This window comes from Urocitellus parryii, chromosome 3, assembly GCF_045843805.1.
Source record: "Urocitellus parryii isolate mUroPar1 chromosome 3, mUroPar1.hap1, whole genome shotgun sequence".
Lineage (NCBI taxonomy): Eukaryota > Metazoa > Chordata > Mammalia > Rodentia > Sciuridae > Urocitellus > Urocitellus parryii.
The window spans coordinates 206619263-206637238 of NC_135533.1; the positions used below are offsets into that span (position 1 = coordinate 206619263).

Genomic DNA, 17976 nt, shown 5'->3' on the forward strand with positions numbered 1-17976 from the left:
CCGCTGCCCTCCCCGCCCCGCCCCGGCCTCCCTGCCTGCCCCCCGCCCCACGCCGGCAGGAAGCGCATTCCGGGAATGCTTGGCCCAAACTTTTTTTTTTCCCCTTCCCGCGGCCGGAGCAGGCGATGCTGGGAGATGTAGTTGCCTGGGGCCGGGAGGGGACAGGATGGGGGCTCTGGGATACTCTTCTCCGCTCCAACTACCCAACTACGAATGAGGACAGGCCTGGCTCTCCTCTTCCTTCTTACCCAGCATCCAGCAACTTCATGGGGTCTATCTCCAAAACGCATCCTGCATGTATCCCCTCCCCTCTGTCCCATCTAGTGCTTCAACCCGTGCAAGCCCCAGTATCACCCGTTTGGTTATCGGGCCTATCTCCCCAGACCTCTTCCTTGGTCTCCCTAGTCCCTCTCTGCCACCCTCCCCACCAACTCTCCTTACCACTTCCCAATTTCAGTTACTACTGCTGTTTAACAACTGCCCCCAAACTTAGTGGTGTAACTGGGTGCGGTGGCGTACGCCTGTAATCCCAGGAGGATAGCAAGTTCAAAGCCAGTCTGAGTAAAAGCGAGGTGCTAAGCAACTCATTGAGATCATGTCTCTAAATAAAACACAAAGTAGGGCTGGAATGTAGCTCAGAGGTCGAATGCACCTGAGTTCAATCCCGGGTACCCAAACAAACTTGGTATAAAACAGCTGCTTAATGCTCACAGTTGGCTGTGGATCAGGAATATGGACAGGGCAGAGTCGACATTGTCTCAGTTGGGAAAACTGAGGCTAGGAGTAACTCAGAATGGAGAGGAGTGATCATCTGGAGGCATCTTCAGTGACTGGTCATAATAGTTTTTCCTTATGATAAATACCTGAGACTATGTAACTTTATAAATAAAAGCGTTTTATTTAGTTTATAGTTTTGGAGGTTCAAGGGAAGGATAGAGCTTGTTTCTGGTGAAGGCCTTAAGGATGATGGTAGTAGCACAATGACAGGAATGTAGCATGGATCCAGAGATCACATCTCAAGATGGAAACCAGGGAGATTCAGAGTCAGGCTCACTCTTATCAACTTGCAAGAACTAATTTGGATTCTCATGAGAACTACCTTAATTTTTTCCTAAGGCACATACCATTGACTAACTACCTCCCTTTGGGCCTCACCTCTTAATCATCACATCTGGGACCAAGCTTCCAACACAGCACATCCAAACCATAGCACAGGTCTTAATTGATGCCTACCATGGGCTGGGGTTTCCACTGGATGAGGGCACCTACATGGCTTTTCCACAGGTTCTGGGCTTTCTCCCAGTATGGAGATCTCAGGGTAGTTGGACTTCTTGGATGGCCACCCTTGGCTCCAAAAGTGAACAGGCAGAAGCTGCATTATCTTTTCTGCATTATTTTTTTTCTAACACTACGTTATTTCCAGCCCCAGATTCAAAGAGAGGAGACAGGCGCCACCTCTGTCAGTGGAAGGCATGTCAAGGTGAACTTGTATCTGTGGATGTGGGATGGGAGATATTGTGACTATCTTGGGAAATATACCTATTTCACCCCTACTTTCTATTCTCCATGCAGTGTTCAGAGTGAATTTAAAGCTGAAATCAGATTATGGCATCTTCCTGCTGAAATAGTCTGCCCATGATTGTTCATTCCACCCAAAATAAAAATTCAGATTCCCATCATAACCTACAAGACTCTTGCCCCATTTCCTTTACTATCCCCTTAACTTACCATAGCTTATTTTCTGTCCTTCTTCTTATCAAACTGTTCCTGCCCCAGGCCCTTTACACATAGTTTCTTCTGCCTGAGAAGGCCTGATTCTCCTGAGATGGCCTCTTATCACCTCCTCAGAAGGCACTCCTTTTCTGCCACTGCTGTCCAGCCATTATTACATCATTCTTTTTCCTTCTTTCTAACACTTGCCATAACTTGAATTTAACAGTTCCTGTGGTTTGTTTGCTTATTTGCCTCTTTGTCCAGGTGGGGGCTCCACTAGGTGATACTTGCCTATCTTGTTCATATATGAGATCAGGCACCAGGTAATGGAAGTCTGGATAGGAGATGGTAGCCAAGAGGCATGGACAGAAGAGGTTGTGTTCATTTGGTTTTAATGTGTCTCACTGTGCGTATCTTACTTTAGTGTATCTTCTCTGTGTTTGTGCTACTTGGAGTTCATTGAGCTTCTTGTATATGTGTATTCATATCTTTCATCAACTTTAGAAGCCTTTTGACAATTATTTCTTCAAATACTATTTCTGCTTATAATCTCTTTCTTAGACTCCCATTATATGTATGTTGATATATTTGTTAGTGTCTCATTCATCATTTTTCTTGGATATCTGTGTTTGGAAGGAATCAGTCTGGAAAAGGGTGGAGTGCACCCTCCTTGTCAAATCTTTGCTAGGATGCCTTGAGGCAGCTACTGACAGTGGGTAGAGAGGTTGGGGGTCAAGATACCTCTTTGTAAGTAGATTAGGGGCCACAGGTATAGTGCCCCACAGGGGTACCCTGGAGCCTCAGAGGAGCTGGGAATTGACAGCAGTACTTGGTTTCATGTATATCACATCAAATAATTAAGAAATATGTTCAAGTCAAGTGCGTGGTATGTGCCTGTAGGTCCAGCTTCTTGGGAGGCTGAGCCAGCAGAATTTCTTGAGCTCAGGAGCTTGAGGCCAGCCTGGACAACACAGCAAGACCCTGACTCAAGAGAGAAACAAGAACAAAGAAAGAAATACCCTCATGACACAAAAATATGTAAATATTTATTATTTTTTGTAAACCTGTTGAGCAGGATTTCTATTCCTTTTTGGCATTTTTGCATTTTTTTTCTTTATTGCATTTATTTGTCTATATGTAGCTCATTTAATTCACCACTGGCTAAGATTCTGTCTTAGCAATCAGAAATTCTTGATGAGAGCAAATTATCTGCATGTTGTATTTTATGAAATGATGTGAATGCTGAATTCCACACTTAATGAAGTTTATATATTCTTTTGTATTTTGGTAGCTTCTCTATGGGTTTCAGAGCCTGTGTCTGTGCATGCACATGTGTGTATGTATTTTCTTTCTTCCAAGTATTCTCATTGGCTGTAGGTCATATTGGCTCTGATATATTGACCAAACCCTGGAACATACAGGGATTTATTGAAAGAGCAAATGCAGGTAGGTAGAGATAGCCAGTTAGATTTCAGGAGAACTCTATACCTCTGTGGCACACAAAGGGAGTTGATAGATAAATACTCCAGCTCCTCACCCATTGTGTGGGATGGCTGAGGTGCAGTGGTGTACACTGACCCATGTCCTCAATCAGATTAGGTCCAGCTACCTGCTGTGGAAACTCACTTTTTGATACACTCTTTACTGACTTCCCTTCCCTGTGGATTCTCCACTTCGTTTTCAGCATTTCTTGATGGACCACTTCCCCAACAAATCACTAGTATTTGAATGCTTGTCTCAGGGTCAGTTTTCAGGGGACATGGAACGGAGACATTCTCTGTAGGCCTCAGTTTCCTCATTGGTCCAAAGGGAGGGTTGTTAGCAAGGTAATGGGGGTGCAAGTATCTGCCAGCTCCTTGGTGTGCTCAGATCTTGGGGGATGGAAGACAGGGAAGCTGCTCCCAAGCTCCTTCCACCCCCAGTTGGCATTCTCAGTTGTCCCCACACTGGTTCCCCTACATTTACCACCCACCTGGGGGAGGAGGTGAGTGACCCATCCTGTGCAGTCCTCCCTGGCTGAGAGTCAGACCACAGAGGAGCCGGGGAAGAGGAGGTGGAGCAGTGCTGAGGAGCAGGAGGTAGAGTGCGAACTGCTTCCTGAGATGGGGCATGGTCTCATCTGAGTGGCAGTCAGCTGTGTATCGTTTCTTGGCCCAGGGCATCCTGGTAGCCTTTGGAAAAGTGCATCTAGGAACTGAAGCTGAAGTTCAGCTGGGTTCCTAGTTGGTCCTTCCCCCTGCAGTGATTCCTTTTATAAGATGCAGGCTTGCTGGACTGGCCACCTGGCAGGAGCTGCTCTGGTGTCCAGCTTTCAAGGTTTGGGGTGCCCATATGGCTGTTATAAATATTGTAGGCTGGCTGTGCCAAAGGAAGGGGAGTCAGCCTGGAGAGGATGGCTGATCAGATTGGGGGACAAGTGGCCTGATGTGGAGAGGACCTTGGCAGAAAACCATGGCATCCTTAGCTCCTCACTCCTTCCTCTCAGGTGTCTGGGGTCTCCTGCATGTTCCAAAGAAAGTTTTGGCTATTGACTTGCTCCTGGGAGGTCGCCTTTAAGCCCAGGTGTATACTACCTGATGAATCTCTGTACACCTGGGACCACATCAGATAGTTTATGTCAACAGTGTGATTCATGTTGGAGCCTTGGGCCATACTATTTGACCTTTGGAAGGGCTGGAGATTGAGTAACAAGTTAGCCACAGGGTCATTGCATTAGTCCATTTTTTTGTTACTTCAACAAAATACTCAAGGCAAGGTAATGTTATAAAGAAAAAAAGTTTAGCTCATACTTTTGGAAGCAGAGCAGGCATTAATTCTGGGAGGTGATGGGAGGAGGAAGTGGCATATGCAGAGGACCTATGGCACCATCTTCAACTGTCCCTTTCCTACTGCTGTAATTCAGCATGCCATACTTTTTGGTTCTTTTTGATCTTGCCTCTTGTCCCACCCATTCATCTATACCAGGGTGGGCAAACTATGGCCTGCAAGCCAAATCTGTCCCTTGAGCTAAGAAGAGTTTTGATTAAAAAAGAAGATTGAAAAAAAGGGATTGCATTTTGGGGCTGGGAATGTGGCTCAAGCGGTAGCGCAATCACCTGGCATGTGTGCGGCCCGGGTTCGATCCTCAGCACCACATACAAAGATGTTGTGTCCACCGAAAACTAAAAAAAAAAAATAAAAAATAAAAAAATTCTCTCTCAAAAAAAAAAAGGGATTGCATTTTGTGACATATACTGTAATATGAAATTGAAGATTCAGTGTCCATAAATGAAGTTTCACTGGCCCATTCCTCAGTGTCTCCCCTCGGGCTGCCTTCGCGCAGTAGTAGTGGGTTGAGTTGTTGGAACAGAGACTGTGTGGCCTGTACAGCTGACGAGGCTGACTAGAGGTCTGAGGAGTCCAGATCGACGGTAAGCTCACTGCTAAGTTTGTTCTGAAGCACAAACCCTCCTGTCCCCTCCGCTCTGTGAAACAACCTCTGCTGCCCTCCACAGCCCTCTGCAAATCCCCCTGGGAGTCTGGGCTCACACAATATGAGTCACCTGTGATTCTTCCAAAAGAGACATACCTTCTCATCCTGGCAGCTTTGCACATGCTGTTCCCTCCCAGGAAGAGACTGCAGCAAAGCAGGTGGAACTGGTGGGTCCACAGGTGAGAAGCCTTTCTTGTTTTCTTCTTCCTCTTTTTTGGTGGTGCTAAGGATTGAACTCAGAGCCTTGTACATTGTAGGCAAGCGCCATATCATAACTGAACTACAACTTCAGCTCCTGTTTCTGAAGAATAAATAGAATTTTAAATGCATTTTGTAAAACGGCACCATTGCCACCTGGTGGCTGCTTCCTCTAACTGAAGCTTCAACTAAGTCCACTGGGGAGCCAGTAGGGTGGCTTGTATGTAGTCCCAGCTGACTAAGAGGCTGAGGCAGGAGGACTGCTTGAGCCTGGGAGTTGGAGGCCAGCCTACCTTGTCAGAACAAAATAAAACAACAAAACAAAACTTGTCTCAACAAAACTTGGTTTTTGGCTTTCTACAGGAGTCCTTCCTGCCCTGCCAGTCCAGTGATGCTCAGACTTTAAGGATCACATGAATTCCTTGGAGGATGTTGTTGCCATTGTGACTCTGTGGTCTGGGATGGAGACTAAGCCTTCTTTCCTAACAAGCTCCCCAGGATGATGCCTCCGGGTCATAGACTGCTTTGAGTAGCAGGCTCTACTTTTTCTTTTTTTTTTTTGAGAGAGAATTTTAATATTTATTTTTTAGTTATCGGCGGATACAGCATCTTTGTTTTGTATGTGGTGCTGAGGATCGAGCCCGGGGCGCACGCATGCCAGGCGAGCGCGCTACCGCTTGAGCCACATCCCCAGCCCAGGCTCTACTTTTTCTGTAGAAAAGGAGTTGGCAAACTTCTTTGGAAAATGGCCAGCTAGTAAATATTTCAAACTTTGTGTGCTGCAGAGTCTCTGTGGAAACGACCCATGCTTGCATTAGAAGTGTGAAAGGAGTCATGGATGATATGTAAATGAGTGGCCGTGGTTGTGTTGGGGTAAAACTTCATTCATAGGCAGAATTAGAATTTAACATAATTTTAGTCTGTCAGGGAATATCCTTTTAATTTTTCTACCATGAAAAAATAAAAAAAAATTCACTCTTAGCTTGCAGGATATAGAAAAAACAGATTGCAGACTGGATCTGTCTTGTGGGCTGTAGCCTGTAGACCCTACAATGTCATATCCTTGTCAAGATCCAGGCTCTGGGCTGGGTCCTCTGAATCTCAGCTATTCTTGTCAGCAGCTTTACTTTCCAAACCTCTCTTTTTCCATCTGTAAGAAAAGTGTGTTTTTTTAAATACACCTTTTACAGGAATGTTGTTTGAAATTTAATGAAATGGTGCATATAAAGGGCTTAGCCCTGTGCAAATAGTAAATCTCAGTGGTCAGCATCATTATGGTCATCACACCAATACGCAGAAAATGAATCCATGCAATTTAAATCCTTTATCTTTTCTCCAGTTATAACCCAGAGTCCCTTGTGAATTTGAGAAGATTTATATAGACACAGTCTTTGCAGCAAACTAACTGTATTAGTTTTCTAGGGAGGCTGTAACAATGTACCATAAACCAGGTAGCTTAAACCACAGAGATTCATTGTCGTACAGTTTTGGAGCTTAGAAGTCCGAGGTCGAGATGTGGGCCAAGCACTGTAAGACAGGGAATCTGTTCTTTCTTCTCTGCCAGCTTTTGGAGGTTTGCTGGCATTTTCTGGCATTACTTTGTCTATAGAAGCATCACCCCAATTTCTTTACACGGTGTTCTCCGTGTGTGCATGCCTGTGTCCAAATTCTCTCCGACCCTTTTTTTGTGCTGAGGATTAAACCCAGGTCCTCATACATGCCAAGCACATGCTTCACCTACTGCTGAGCTACCCCTCTAGCTCCAAATTCTGCTTTTAATAAGGATGCATTCATACTGGATTTTACCTAATCAACCTCTGTAAAGGCTTCGTCTCCAAGTAAGATGACATTCTGAGGCACTTGCGATTAGGACTTCAACACAGTTTTTTGGGGGACTACAAGTCAAGCAAACTTTCCAGGCCATCTGATCATCTTGCTGTCGTTTATACCTATAGAATCCCCGGTTCAGCCTCAGGGGATGGCTGTCACTGGAAATACATAGGTTTTGGAGCTAGAACAGAGCTGGTCCCCAAACTCTGGCCCTTAGGCTCCTCAAATCAAAGCCACCTGGAGAGTTGTGAAAAGGGCAGATTCCAGGGCTTGATGTCAGACCTACTGAATTGAGATCTTCATAAGCCAAGTGCCAACATCTTTAATAACCCAAGATGGGGACATGCAAGCTGTAGATGCATCATTTCTCATCCAAATTCATAGTCTTAAGTGGAAGTCTGAGGGGCACCCGAGGAGGACACAGCCAGTGGCTGCCAATCTCAGAAGATGTGTTCAAAATCTTTCCTCAACACTGAGGAGGTGCAGTGATATAACTAGCTAGGCCATGGATGCCTTTGTCCATGTTAACATGACTGTAGCCACATCTTTTGTTTGACTAGTGTTATCCACATAGTGATTCTATAAGCCTGAAGATTAATCTCAGGCTACCTAGAAGTCTGCCCTGTGTCTCTGATGGAGAAAATGAATGCTTCCCCTTTGGTTCATCTCTTTATGACACACTAACCACATCATATCATAAGGATTTATTTAGGTGACTCTGTTCCCTGCCAGACTAAGAACTTTTTGAGGCCAGGATTGGGATGCATCTCTGTGTGCCTAACACCCAATAATGGTCCCAGAACCCAGAGGACACCCAATCTGCTCCCACTAAGACCAGGAGGAGGCTACTCTGCCAACCAGCTTCCTCAGGGCTGCCTTCATGTCCTTGTTCCTTAGGCTGTAGATGAAAGGGTTCAGCGTAGGGATGACCACCCCACACATCAACGCAGCTGCCTTGTCTTTCTGGGAGGAGGTGGGGGATGCAGGCTGTAAGTACACAGCAAAGATGGTCCCATAGAACAGTGACACCACGGTGAGGTGAGAGCCACAAGTCGAGAAGGCTTTCCACTTGCCCTGCGCAGAAGGGATCCTAAAGACGGCTTGGAAAATGCAGATGTAGGAGAGGAGGATGCAGGAGAGCGGACCGATGCCCATGATGATGCCAAAAGCAAAGACCACCTGCTCGTTGACATGCGTGTCTGAGCAGGAGAGCTTCAGCAGGGGCATGAGGTCACAGAAGAAATGGGGAATTTCGGAGCTGGCACAGAAGGTCAGTTGAGCCATGAGGCAGGTGTGAACCAGGGACTGGAGGTTGGTGACCAGCCATGACCCCCCCACCAATAGCCCACAGACACGGGAGCTCATGAGGACTGAGTAGTGCAGAGGGTAGACTATAGCCACCAACCGGTCTATAGCCATGACCGCCAGGAGGAAGCTGTCCATGGTCCCGAAGAGGTGGAAGGCGTACATCTGGGCCAGGCAGCCTGCGAAAGGGATGGCTCTGCTCCGGGTCTGGATGTTCACCAGCATCTTGGGGACAGTGGTGGAGGAGAAGAAGATGTCAACCAAGGAGAGGTTGGAGAGGAAGAAGTACATGGGCGTGTGCAGGTGGGAGTCTGTGCCGATGGCCAGGATGATGAGCAGGTTCCCCAGCACAGTGACCAGGTACAGGGACAGGAGGAATCCAAAAAGGAGGTTCTGATGCTCTGGCTTTTCTGAGAGTCCCAGGAGGAGGAATTCTGAGACTGTCGTTTGGTTTTCTGGTTTCATGGGCATCCTCTGTTTGCTGGAAATGGGCGAGGGAAGCAATATAAAACTGGGAGTCAGATGGGCACCCACTCCCAGCTTTCTGCTGAGACCAAGAAGGTTCTGTGCGAATCCACACGCTCCTTACAGCAAATTCCTTTGTGTTAACCTGTCTTCAGGCTGTCTTCACTGGGTTTCCGTTCCCCTGAGCTATTCATGCCTGAGACAGCCAGTGTCTCAGAGATCTCAGTTGTTCATAGTCAATTTAGATGTTGTCCAAGTTGAGTCACCTTTTGCTATTGTTTGGATAAGTGGTGCCAGAGGGCCACGTGCTTTTAAGGCTTAGTCATGACTCTGTGGCACTGTTGGCTGGAGCCTTTAAGAGGTGGGACCTAGTGAGAGAAAGTGAGGTCATTGCAGCCTCTCCTTGAAGGAGATGTAGGACCCTAGTCCCTCCTTCCTTCCCTTCCTCACTCTCTCTTTCCTGACTGCCGTGAGGTGGACAGGCCCCCTCTGCCATGTGTTCCACCATAATGTACTCTGCTACCACAGGTCCAAAGCAACAGGGCCAAATGACCATGGACTAAAATAACCTTTTCCTCTTTATAAGTTCATTATTTCAGGTATTTTGTCACAATGATGGAAAGCTGACTGATATACCTTTGTTTTCTTATAGAGCAAAGTTTCACAGAAAACACAGTGGAATCAAATTTAAACCCGAAGCCTATAAATAGAGGGAACTTAGTTATGTTCTTCTCTTCCTTTCCCATCATCTCTTCCTCTTTCTCTTTCTTTCCTTCCCTTTCACCCTTCCACCAGCAAGATACAGCTTGAACATCAATTTTGTATTAAGAACAGACTAATGGCTGGAGGTGCAACTCAGTGGTAGAGCACTTGCCTAGTGTGTGTGAGACCTTGGGTTCCCTCCCCCCACACTGCAAAGAAGAAAACTGTGGTGCATGTATATACACAGTGGAATACTATTCAGCCCTAAGAGGGAAGGAAGGTCTGTCATTTGCATCAGCATGGACAAACCTGGAGAACATTATGCTAAATGAATTCAGATACAGAAAGACAATAATACATATGATCTCACTTATATGTGGAATCTCAAAGCATCAAATTCATAGAGGCAGAGAGTAGAGGGTGGTTAGCAGAGGCTGTGGTGTGGGGATTGGGGAGTGTTGGTCAAAGGGTGTAAGGAAGTTAGGAAGAATAGGGTGAAGGGATCTGTTGTATAACATGGTGACTACAGTTAATATATTGCATTCTTGGAAATTGTTAGGAGAGTAGATTTTAAGTGTTTTCATCACATAAAGTATGTCAAGTTATGCATTTGCTCATTAGCTTGATTTACCAATTCTACTGCATATGCAGATTTTAAACATCATGTGCACTGTAAATATATACAATATTTGTCAACTAAAATAATTAAAACATTGCTATTAGGTGTAATTCAGTGGTAGAGCACTTGCCTGTCATGTTTGATTCCCAGCACTGTGAAATCAAATTACTGTTGTATTAGATATACTATTTAATTAAGTGATACAATTGCAGTAGCAACTACAATCAGCATGATTAGTCTTGGAGTTATTTAAAATGACTTAATTCAGTGTATAAGAGCAGGAATGCTTTAGTGAGCTGGAGAGTTGTCTTCTAGCCTTGAGTGTTCAGCATGCTGGGGTAGCAGTCAGTAGATTTTCAGGGGGAGTCAGATACCATTGATGAATGCAGTTGAAAGCCAGCTGGCTAGGCAGAAATTTAAGAAGAGCTTGGAAATTGGTTAAAACCAAAACCCATACCAAAAACAGGGACCCTTAAATCTATTTGCATTTTGGAAGCCTATTTTCCCATGAACAGTAGCTTTGTAGGATAAGTCATTTAAAATTTTTAATGTTCTAGACAGACTGTTACTTCCAGTTGAAATAGTTCTGTACCACCATAAAATGTACATTATTTATATAAAGTCCAGTAGCTGTTAAAAAAGCTTGTTCAAAATAGAAACCCGGGGCACAGTCAGGCCTATTCAAAGGTAAACTGTTTCCATACACATGACAAAATTGTGCTCAAATGCCCATTTGATGAAAAGCAAAGCATGCTAGGTGCTTCTTCCTGCTGTTGATATGATCATGAGAAAAATGAGCTGTAAAGTAACATTTGGTTATGAAATCATATAAAAATAGTGATTTAAATGATATAGACTCCAGAGCAATATTTAAAGAATTGTAGAGGAAGGGGCCTGAGGAGGAAAGAGGAGGGATGGGAAAGGGGAGGAACTGCAGGATGAAATTTACCAAATTATGCTGTGCACATATGTGAATATACCACTGTGACTTCTACCTTCATGTATAAAGTACCAATTAAAAACTATAAATAAATAGAAGAGAGACCAGTAGAGTTGAGGAAGGGAATAGGGGATAAAAGAGAAAGTACTGAGGTCTAAAATGGAGCAAATTATATCACATGCATATATGATTATGTTAAAATGAATCCCACTATTATGTATAACTATAATGCACTAAAAATATTAAAAAAGAATATAAACACCTGGGGACATTTTGATAATATTTTCATTCATCTCTTTTACATAGCTAATGGGTCTGAACTTGGTCTTATTTGCCCATCTATTTAGAAAGAATTTGGGTGCTCATCCTTGGCTACTGTAATCTGTTGAGTTGCTGGTAGGTGTTGACTCTTCTCTGTTTTGTCTTAATCAGTTTGGGACTTAGGAGAGGCTTCACGTCAAAGCCCATTGAAGTAGATATTTTATTGCAATCATACAAGACCAAAGGCTGGCTGTTTTCTTTCTCAGTCTCCATCTCCCAGTGGGCACATTTATCCTTCATTTCCTTTGTTTTTGGTACTGGGAATTGAACTCAGGGGCCCTTGATCACTGAGCCACATCCCCAGCCCTATTTTGTATTTTATTTAGAGAGAAGGTCTCACTGAGTTGCTTAGTCCCTCACTTTTGCTGAGGCTGGCTTTGAACTTGTGATCCTCCTGCCTCTGGGATTACTGGTATGCAACACGGTGCCTGGCCCTTCATTTCCTTTAATGAACATCAATGAAGAATGTGTTAAGTGCCAGTATCCATTTCTCTGAAGATAAGTAGATGATGTGCAATAGAAAACTTACCATGGCATGACTTACCAAGTCCTTATATTGTCTCTTTCTGCCAGAGAGGATATTATTTTGCTCAATTCACTTCTTACCTAGTTAGGGGCACATTAAAAAAACAATTTCCAATGAGAATACATCAGAAGAATTTTCTTTTTTTTTTTTTTTTGAGAGAGAGAGAGAGAGAGAGAGAGAGAGAGAGAGAGAGAGAGAGAGAATTGTTTAATATTTTTAGTTTTCGGTGGACACAACATCTTTATTTTATTTGTGGTGCTGAGGATCGAATCCAGTGCCCCGCGCATGCCAGGATAGCACGCTGCCTCTTGAGCCACATCCCCAGCCCCATCAGAAGAATTTAATGAAATATTTGTATCAGGTTGAAGCTTGATTATTTATGAGTATTCTTAGAACAACAGTAGGAATACTGGGGTTGAGAGAACTGCTGGGGCATCTAGCTTGCAGGTCATCTGAACTTAGATTTTCCTTCACTTTCTCTTGTTCCATTGCCCTGGCCATGGCCAACTTTTATGAGATGTGGCATTTCAGAGCTAAACTCTATTCTGTCAACACATGCTAGGAAAAAATAATACATTACAAAAATTATAAATTCTTATCCCTCTGCCTTCCAAGGAACGTGAGTCTCCAGAAAAATCCAAGGGTTGCTGAAGTGATTAGGATGTAAACGAGAACATAGTATACCTGTAGGTCTGTAAAGGAAAAGGATCTAGGTAACTGGTGTTGATGGTGCACACCGATGGTCCCCAAAGCTGCTTGGAGGTCTGAGGCAGGAAGATCACTTGAACCCAGGAGTTTGAGGTTGGTCTAGGCAGCAGGAGACCTTGTCTTAAAAAAAAAAAAAAGGAGGGCTGGGGATATGGCTCAAGCAGTAGCGCACTCGCCTGGCATGCGTGTGGCCCGGGTTCGATCCTCAGCACCGCATACCAACAAAGATGTTGTGTCCGCTGAAAACTAAAAAATGAATATTAAAAAAAAAATTCTCTCTCTCTCTCTCTCTCTCTCTCTCTCCTATCTCTTAAAAAAAAAGGATACAGGTGATCTCAAGGTGTTGTGAGAATCACAGATTGATTAAAACAGCTGCTATGTAGAGCATGAACCTCAAAGGTGGAAGAAACGTTAAATGGGGGGTTTTAAAGAAATATTAGCATCAAAATCTCTAATTCCAAGAGACCTCCAGCAATGCCCTATATCACTTTTCAAGGTTTGTTGGAGTGGGGTTTGAGGTTTTTGTAATGCAACCCACAGGTTTTCCTGGGCTGCACATCATATTGTCATTCCCTTCCTGGAACACATTTGCAGCATGCATCAGGGTCAACTGGAGGGCTTGTTAAATCACAGAAAACTGGGCCCAAACTACGGAGTATCTGGAGTGGGCTCAGGAATCAGTGCCTCTAGAAAGTCCCCAGGAGATGCTGGTGCTGTTGGGCCAGCAACCACACTTGGAGAACCACTGTATTGGAGAAACCTGTTTTTCAACGTGTCTTCCATTTGTGCAGGCTCCCCCAACTGCAGACCCTGTGCACTTCCTCCCACAAGTCCTGACAAAGAGGGTCTTCCCACTGTCCCCCTTGTCCACTCAGAGAGTCTAGAATTGGTTTCAGTCCTCTCTCTCAGCACCCAGGAAGGAAACGGCTTCCTCTCCTCTAGCCCCTTCCAGCTCCCTATTCTCTCCCCTCACTTGCTCACCAGGATGGCGTGGCAGTGGGTGGTCTCAGCAAGTCTCCTTAATCCTAGCTGACAGAAGAAGCTTAGGAAGGAAGGGCATGGGGGGCAACTTGGGCTGGTGGTGGAGGGGGACCTGATGTCTGTGGGAGGAACTGATGTGCTCCCCCCACCTGCAGCCTGGGGCTGGTGAGTGGGAGGCTGGGGGTGCAGCAGGATGTTTATAATTTGGGGACCCTTGGGGACTCCATCCCCATGGCTCCTCGTTAAGGAAGGGGATACTAATTGTTTTGTTTCTACTCTTGTCACATGTCACCTTCTCTTTGGGGAAGATGTGTGCTTTGGGATTACAGAGCAGGTGAGGAGAGAGAGAAACTCCTGGGGGTTCCCCCTCACTGGGGCGCCTCCCTCATCCCCCTCTCCGTGCAGAGGGAGCCTCATGGAAGTGCCTGGGCAGGGTGGTCCTGGTGTTCAGGACCTCGATGGGCATTCGGATTCTCATCCATCCCTCACAGGAAAACTCCGCAGGGAAGGAGATCGATGCCATCAAGGGAAGCTCGGGAAGAAGAGCAGTCAACAGACACTGAATGAGTTCATCAGATATTTCTTGATCACCTGTTATGAGTTGGGTGCTATGCTTGGGAGTGAGATTTCAAACCACGTCCATGTCGAAAGTGCCTCCTCTCAGCCCTGGGCTGTCTGTGTCAGCCCTCTGTAGGAAATCCCTCCTGCACCCTTGCTCAACACTGTGGCATGCTTTGTGCTTTGTTCTTTGGGATCTGCATTTCTGTCTCCCCAGGGCGTCTTCCCGTCTCCTGGAATACGTTCATTTTTACCTTATCCCCCACTGGCCTTCTGATTTCTTTTAAACAATTAAGTTTTAAGTGGGCCACTGTGGTGCCCACCTGTCATTCCAACTCCTCAGGAGGCTAAGGCAGGAGAATTGCAAATTTAAGATCATGTCTGCACAAAAGTTAACTTTTGGACTCTGAACTCGGGGCCTCCCACGTTAGGCAAGTGCTCTGTCACTGACCTACAGCCCCAGCCATTTTTACTTTGAGATGAGGTCTCATTTAGTTGTTCAGACTGGTCTCGAACTTGTGATCCCTGCCTCAGTTGCCCATGTGGCTGGGATAACAGGTATGTGAAATTATGCCCAGTTAAAAATTAACCTCTTAAATGTGTAATTCTAACTTTTGGTTGAGGAAGTTACTATGCAATGAAATAATGAAATGCCGCCCCCAACACAGGCTCTGCCTTTCCATTTTACAAGCCTTCTTCAGGAATAATCCCTGTTAGTAATTCTTGGGTGGCCTTCTACTCTTCTCTCTCTCTCTCTCTCTCTCTCTCTCTCTCTCTCTCTCTCTCTCCCTTTTAATACATAAAAGTAGCATACTATAATATTGTTCTGAACCTTGCATTTCACTTCTCACATAATTTATTTTGGTGATGTTTTCACATCCCTAATTTTGTTTACAGCTCCTTATTTTCCATTAAACATGTGCTGCCGTAACTGATAGAACTTCTTTTCTTTTTTTTAATGATGATTATTACTTTTTTCAATGCCAGTGCTTCTCAGTCCTCAGCATAATTTCAGTTTTCATGAAATAAACAGTGACTACATAAAATTCCATTTTTTCTGAAACTGAAATCTGAGCTCAGGGGAAAGATTCTTCTTTCCCAAGAAGTTGATTGTCTGTTCCATTGAGAATCAAGGTTCTCCAAGTGAAGGAAGCTGTGCTTGGATCCTGTTTACAAATCACAGTAGCATCACCTTACAATGTAGTGGGGTGGTGTGTGTGTGTGTGTGTCTGTCTCACTTTATGAAAGTCAAAGCCTTAAGACTGTGGGTGACCAAATTGCCACAGAGGTCAGGCCTGTGATGCTGGAACACAGGCAGCTGTTGGCACAACTGTTGCAGAAAGCTGAGGTCAGTTTGGGCAAGGCAGAGTCCTGGCCCTTCAGAGCAATGGGCCACCACTGTTCCCCAGGGGCTACCACCAGGGTTGGCCATAACATGCTCTCTTCTCATGGTGGCATCCACACTGTGCAGCTGCCACAACTTAGCACTGGATTTCAATGGCATAGCTCAGCAATACCTCCCAGTGGGCAGGGCCTGTAGCAGATCCAAAAGCTGAAAGGTAGGTGTGAAAAGACCCCCGTTTCCCTGTCCAAGGAGAATCACACGAAACACTGGCTGCAAAAAGCACGAGGGATTTATTGGGGGACACAGGCGCCTGCGGGTGCCCAGCAGAACCTCAGCCGGAGCTTTGGTGAGCTGGCACACCGGGCTTGGGGATACAGAGATTTTTATAGGGTAAAGGGGCTGTTTCCGCGCGAGGGAAACAATAGGTTTCTTATTGGTTAATTTTAAACCCAGCATATAGATTACCTAAAGGGCAAAGTTGTTTTTCACTGTATGTTACTAAAAAAGAACCACATAAAAGCTACATATTTGCACTCTGGTCCTCCTGTTCCTGCTCATTCAGGCATGCCTAGGGACCTGGTCCTTTGTGCTTTCTCAACCGGTTACACCTAACTGATTGTCTAAAAAAAAACACCTCTGGTGCCTGCGTAGGTTTGTGACATGCCTCGGTGGTTTTGCAACTAGGCCTGAGGTTGTTGGGCTGGGGTCTTTCAGGTGAGTATTTCTGCTCCAGTGTGAGCCAATGCTAGAGAGAGTTGAGCTGGACAGCTAGACCAATCTTGCCTGCTGGTATGCTGACGGTGACTCAAGACTGGGCCCAGGCATGGTAAAATCGCTTTATTCCATAGGCTCCTGCCCTAGAATCTCTACATCACACAGATGCGACTTCCTATAGGTGCCACTCTTGATCCCTTGCTGTTCAGAAGCACATGACAGTTGTAGATTCTCTGAGTCTGCTCCCAGTCTTGGCCACGCTCATGGAAACCACCCAAGGACAGCCAGAGTCCACACACTCCCTTAAAGCTGGGTGTATTCCCCCAGAAGGTTCCCACCCACAGGCTCAGACAGGCACAGCGTCTCTGCAGGGTCTCGTGCAATGAAATCAAATGCCCAGTCTGGCAGCCTCTTGAACCAGCTCAGCACATGTCTTAAAGCTCTGTTGCTTGTCTGGTGTCGATGTTACCTGGACAGAGCCACCAGGGGCAATTCCCAGGAGGAAGAGGAGATAGTCATGGGTCTGGGCCTGGGCTGGGCACAAAGTCTTGAGAGTCGAGGTATCTGGAGTCTGGGAACAGAAGGAACAGGAGTTGGTGATGAGGTCTGGTGATGAAGCCCAGCCTGAGGAAGGTGAAAAATCAAAAAACCAAAACCTCCTTCATGCAAAACATTTCTAGGATTCTCTGCTGTCTACCCTTCAAGCTGTGAAGGTGAATCAGGGACCTGCCAGTAAAAAAATCACCCATGTCTTCAAAACCACTTTTTTACTGTAAGTAATTACAGGCTATGGAAAGAGATCATAAGTGGGAAGATCAGGGGGGTTCTTTGATGGGCGCTTGAATAACTCAACTTCCAGTGATCTCACATTAAACTGAAGCCCTTTTCCTCTGCCAAACATTTCTGCAGATCAAAACTCATCTCAGAGCCCTGTGCAGTGGCACACGCCTGTAATCCCAGAGGCTGGGGAGGCTGAGGCAGGAAGATCACGAGTTCAAAGTCAGCTTCAACAAAAAAAGGGAGGCGCTAAGCAACTCAGGAAAGCCCTGTGAATAGGTGCATATTGAAAATACTTAAAATGTGTGAAATGGAGCCAGGCGTGGTGGCACATGCCTGTAATCCCAGCTGCTCAGGAGGTTGTGGCAGAAAGATTGCAAGTTTGAGACTGCCTGGGAAACTTAGTGAGACCCTCTCTCAAAATAAAAGTAAAAGGGCTGGGGGGCTGGGGATGTGGCTCAAGCGGTAGTGCACTCGCCTGGCATGCGCGGGGCGCTGGGTTCCATCCTCAGCACCAAATAAAAATAAAATAAAGATATTGTGTCCACTGAAAACTAAAAAATAAATAAATATTAAAAAATTCTCTCTCTCTCTCTCTCTCTCTCTAAAAAAAAAGAAAAAGGGCTGGGGATGTAGCTCAGTGGGAGAGCACTTGTCTAGCATGTGTGAAGCCCCCCGGTTTAATCCCCAACACTGAAGAGAGAAAAGAGGAAAAAAAAAAGAAAAGAAAAGAAAAAAGTGTGCCTCAAGTGTCTGTTCCTGTATTGACTAAAGTCAAGCCGTACTGCAGTTTTTTTTGAAG

General features: G+C 45.3%; 1 protein-coding gene and 1 pseudogene across 1 annotated transcript; both read right to left on the minus strand.

The window, feature by feature from the left end:
• Positions 1-8041: 8041 nt before the first annotated feature.
• Positions 8042-8989, minus strand: Or1i1 (olfactory receptor family 1 subfamily I member 1). The gene has a single exon (XM_026390047.2). The coding sequence runs from the start codon at positions 8987-8989 to the stop codon at positions 8042-8044; it is 948 nt and encodes a 315-aa protein (XP_026245832.2).
• A 6583-nt stretch (positions 8990-15572) lies between these two features.
• Positions 15573-17318, minus strand: LOC113183575 (deaminated glutathione amidase pseudogene; annotated as a pseudogene).
• Positions 17319-17976: the final 658 nt, after the last annotated feature.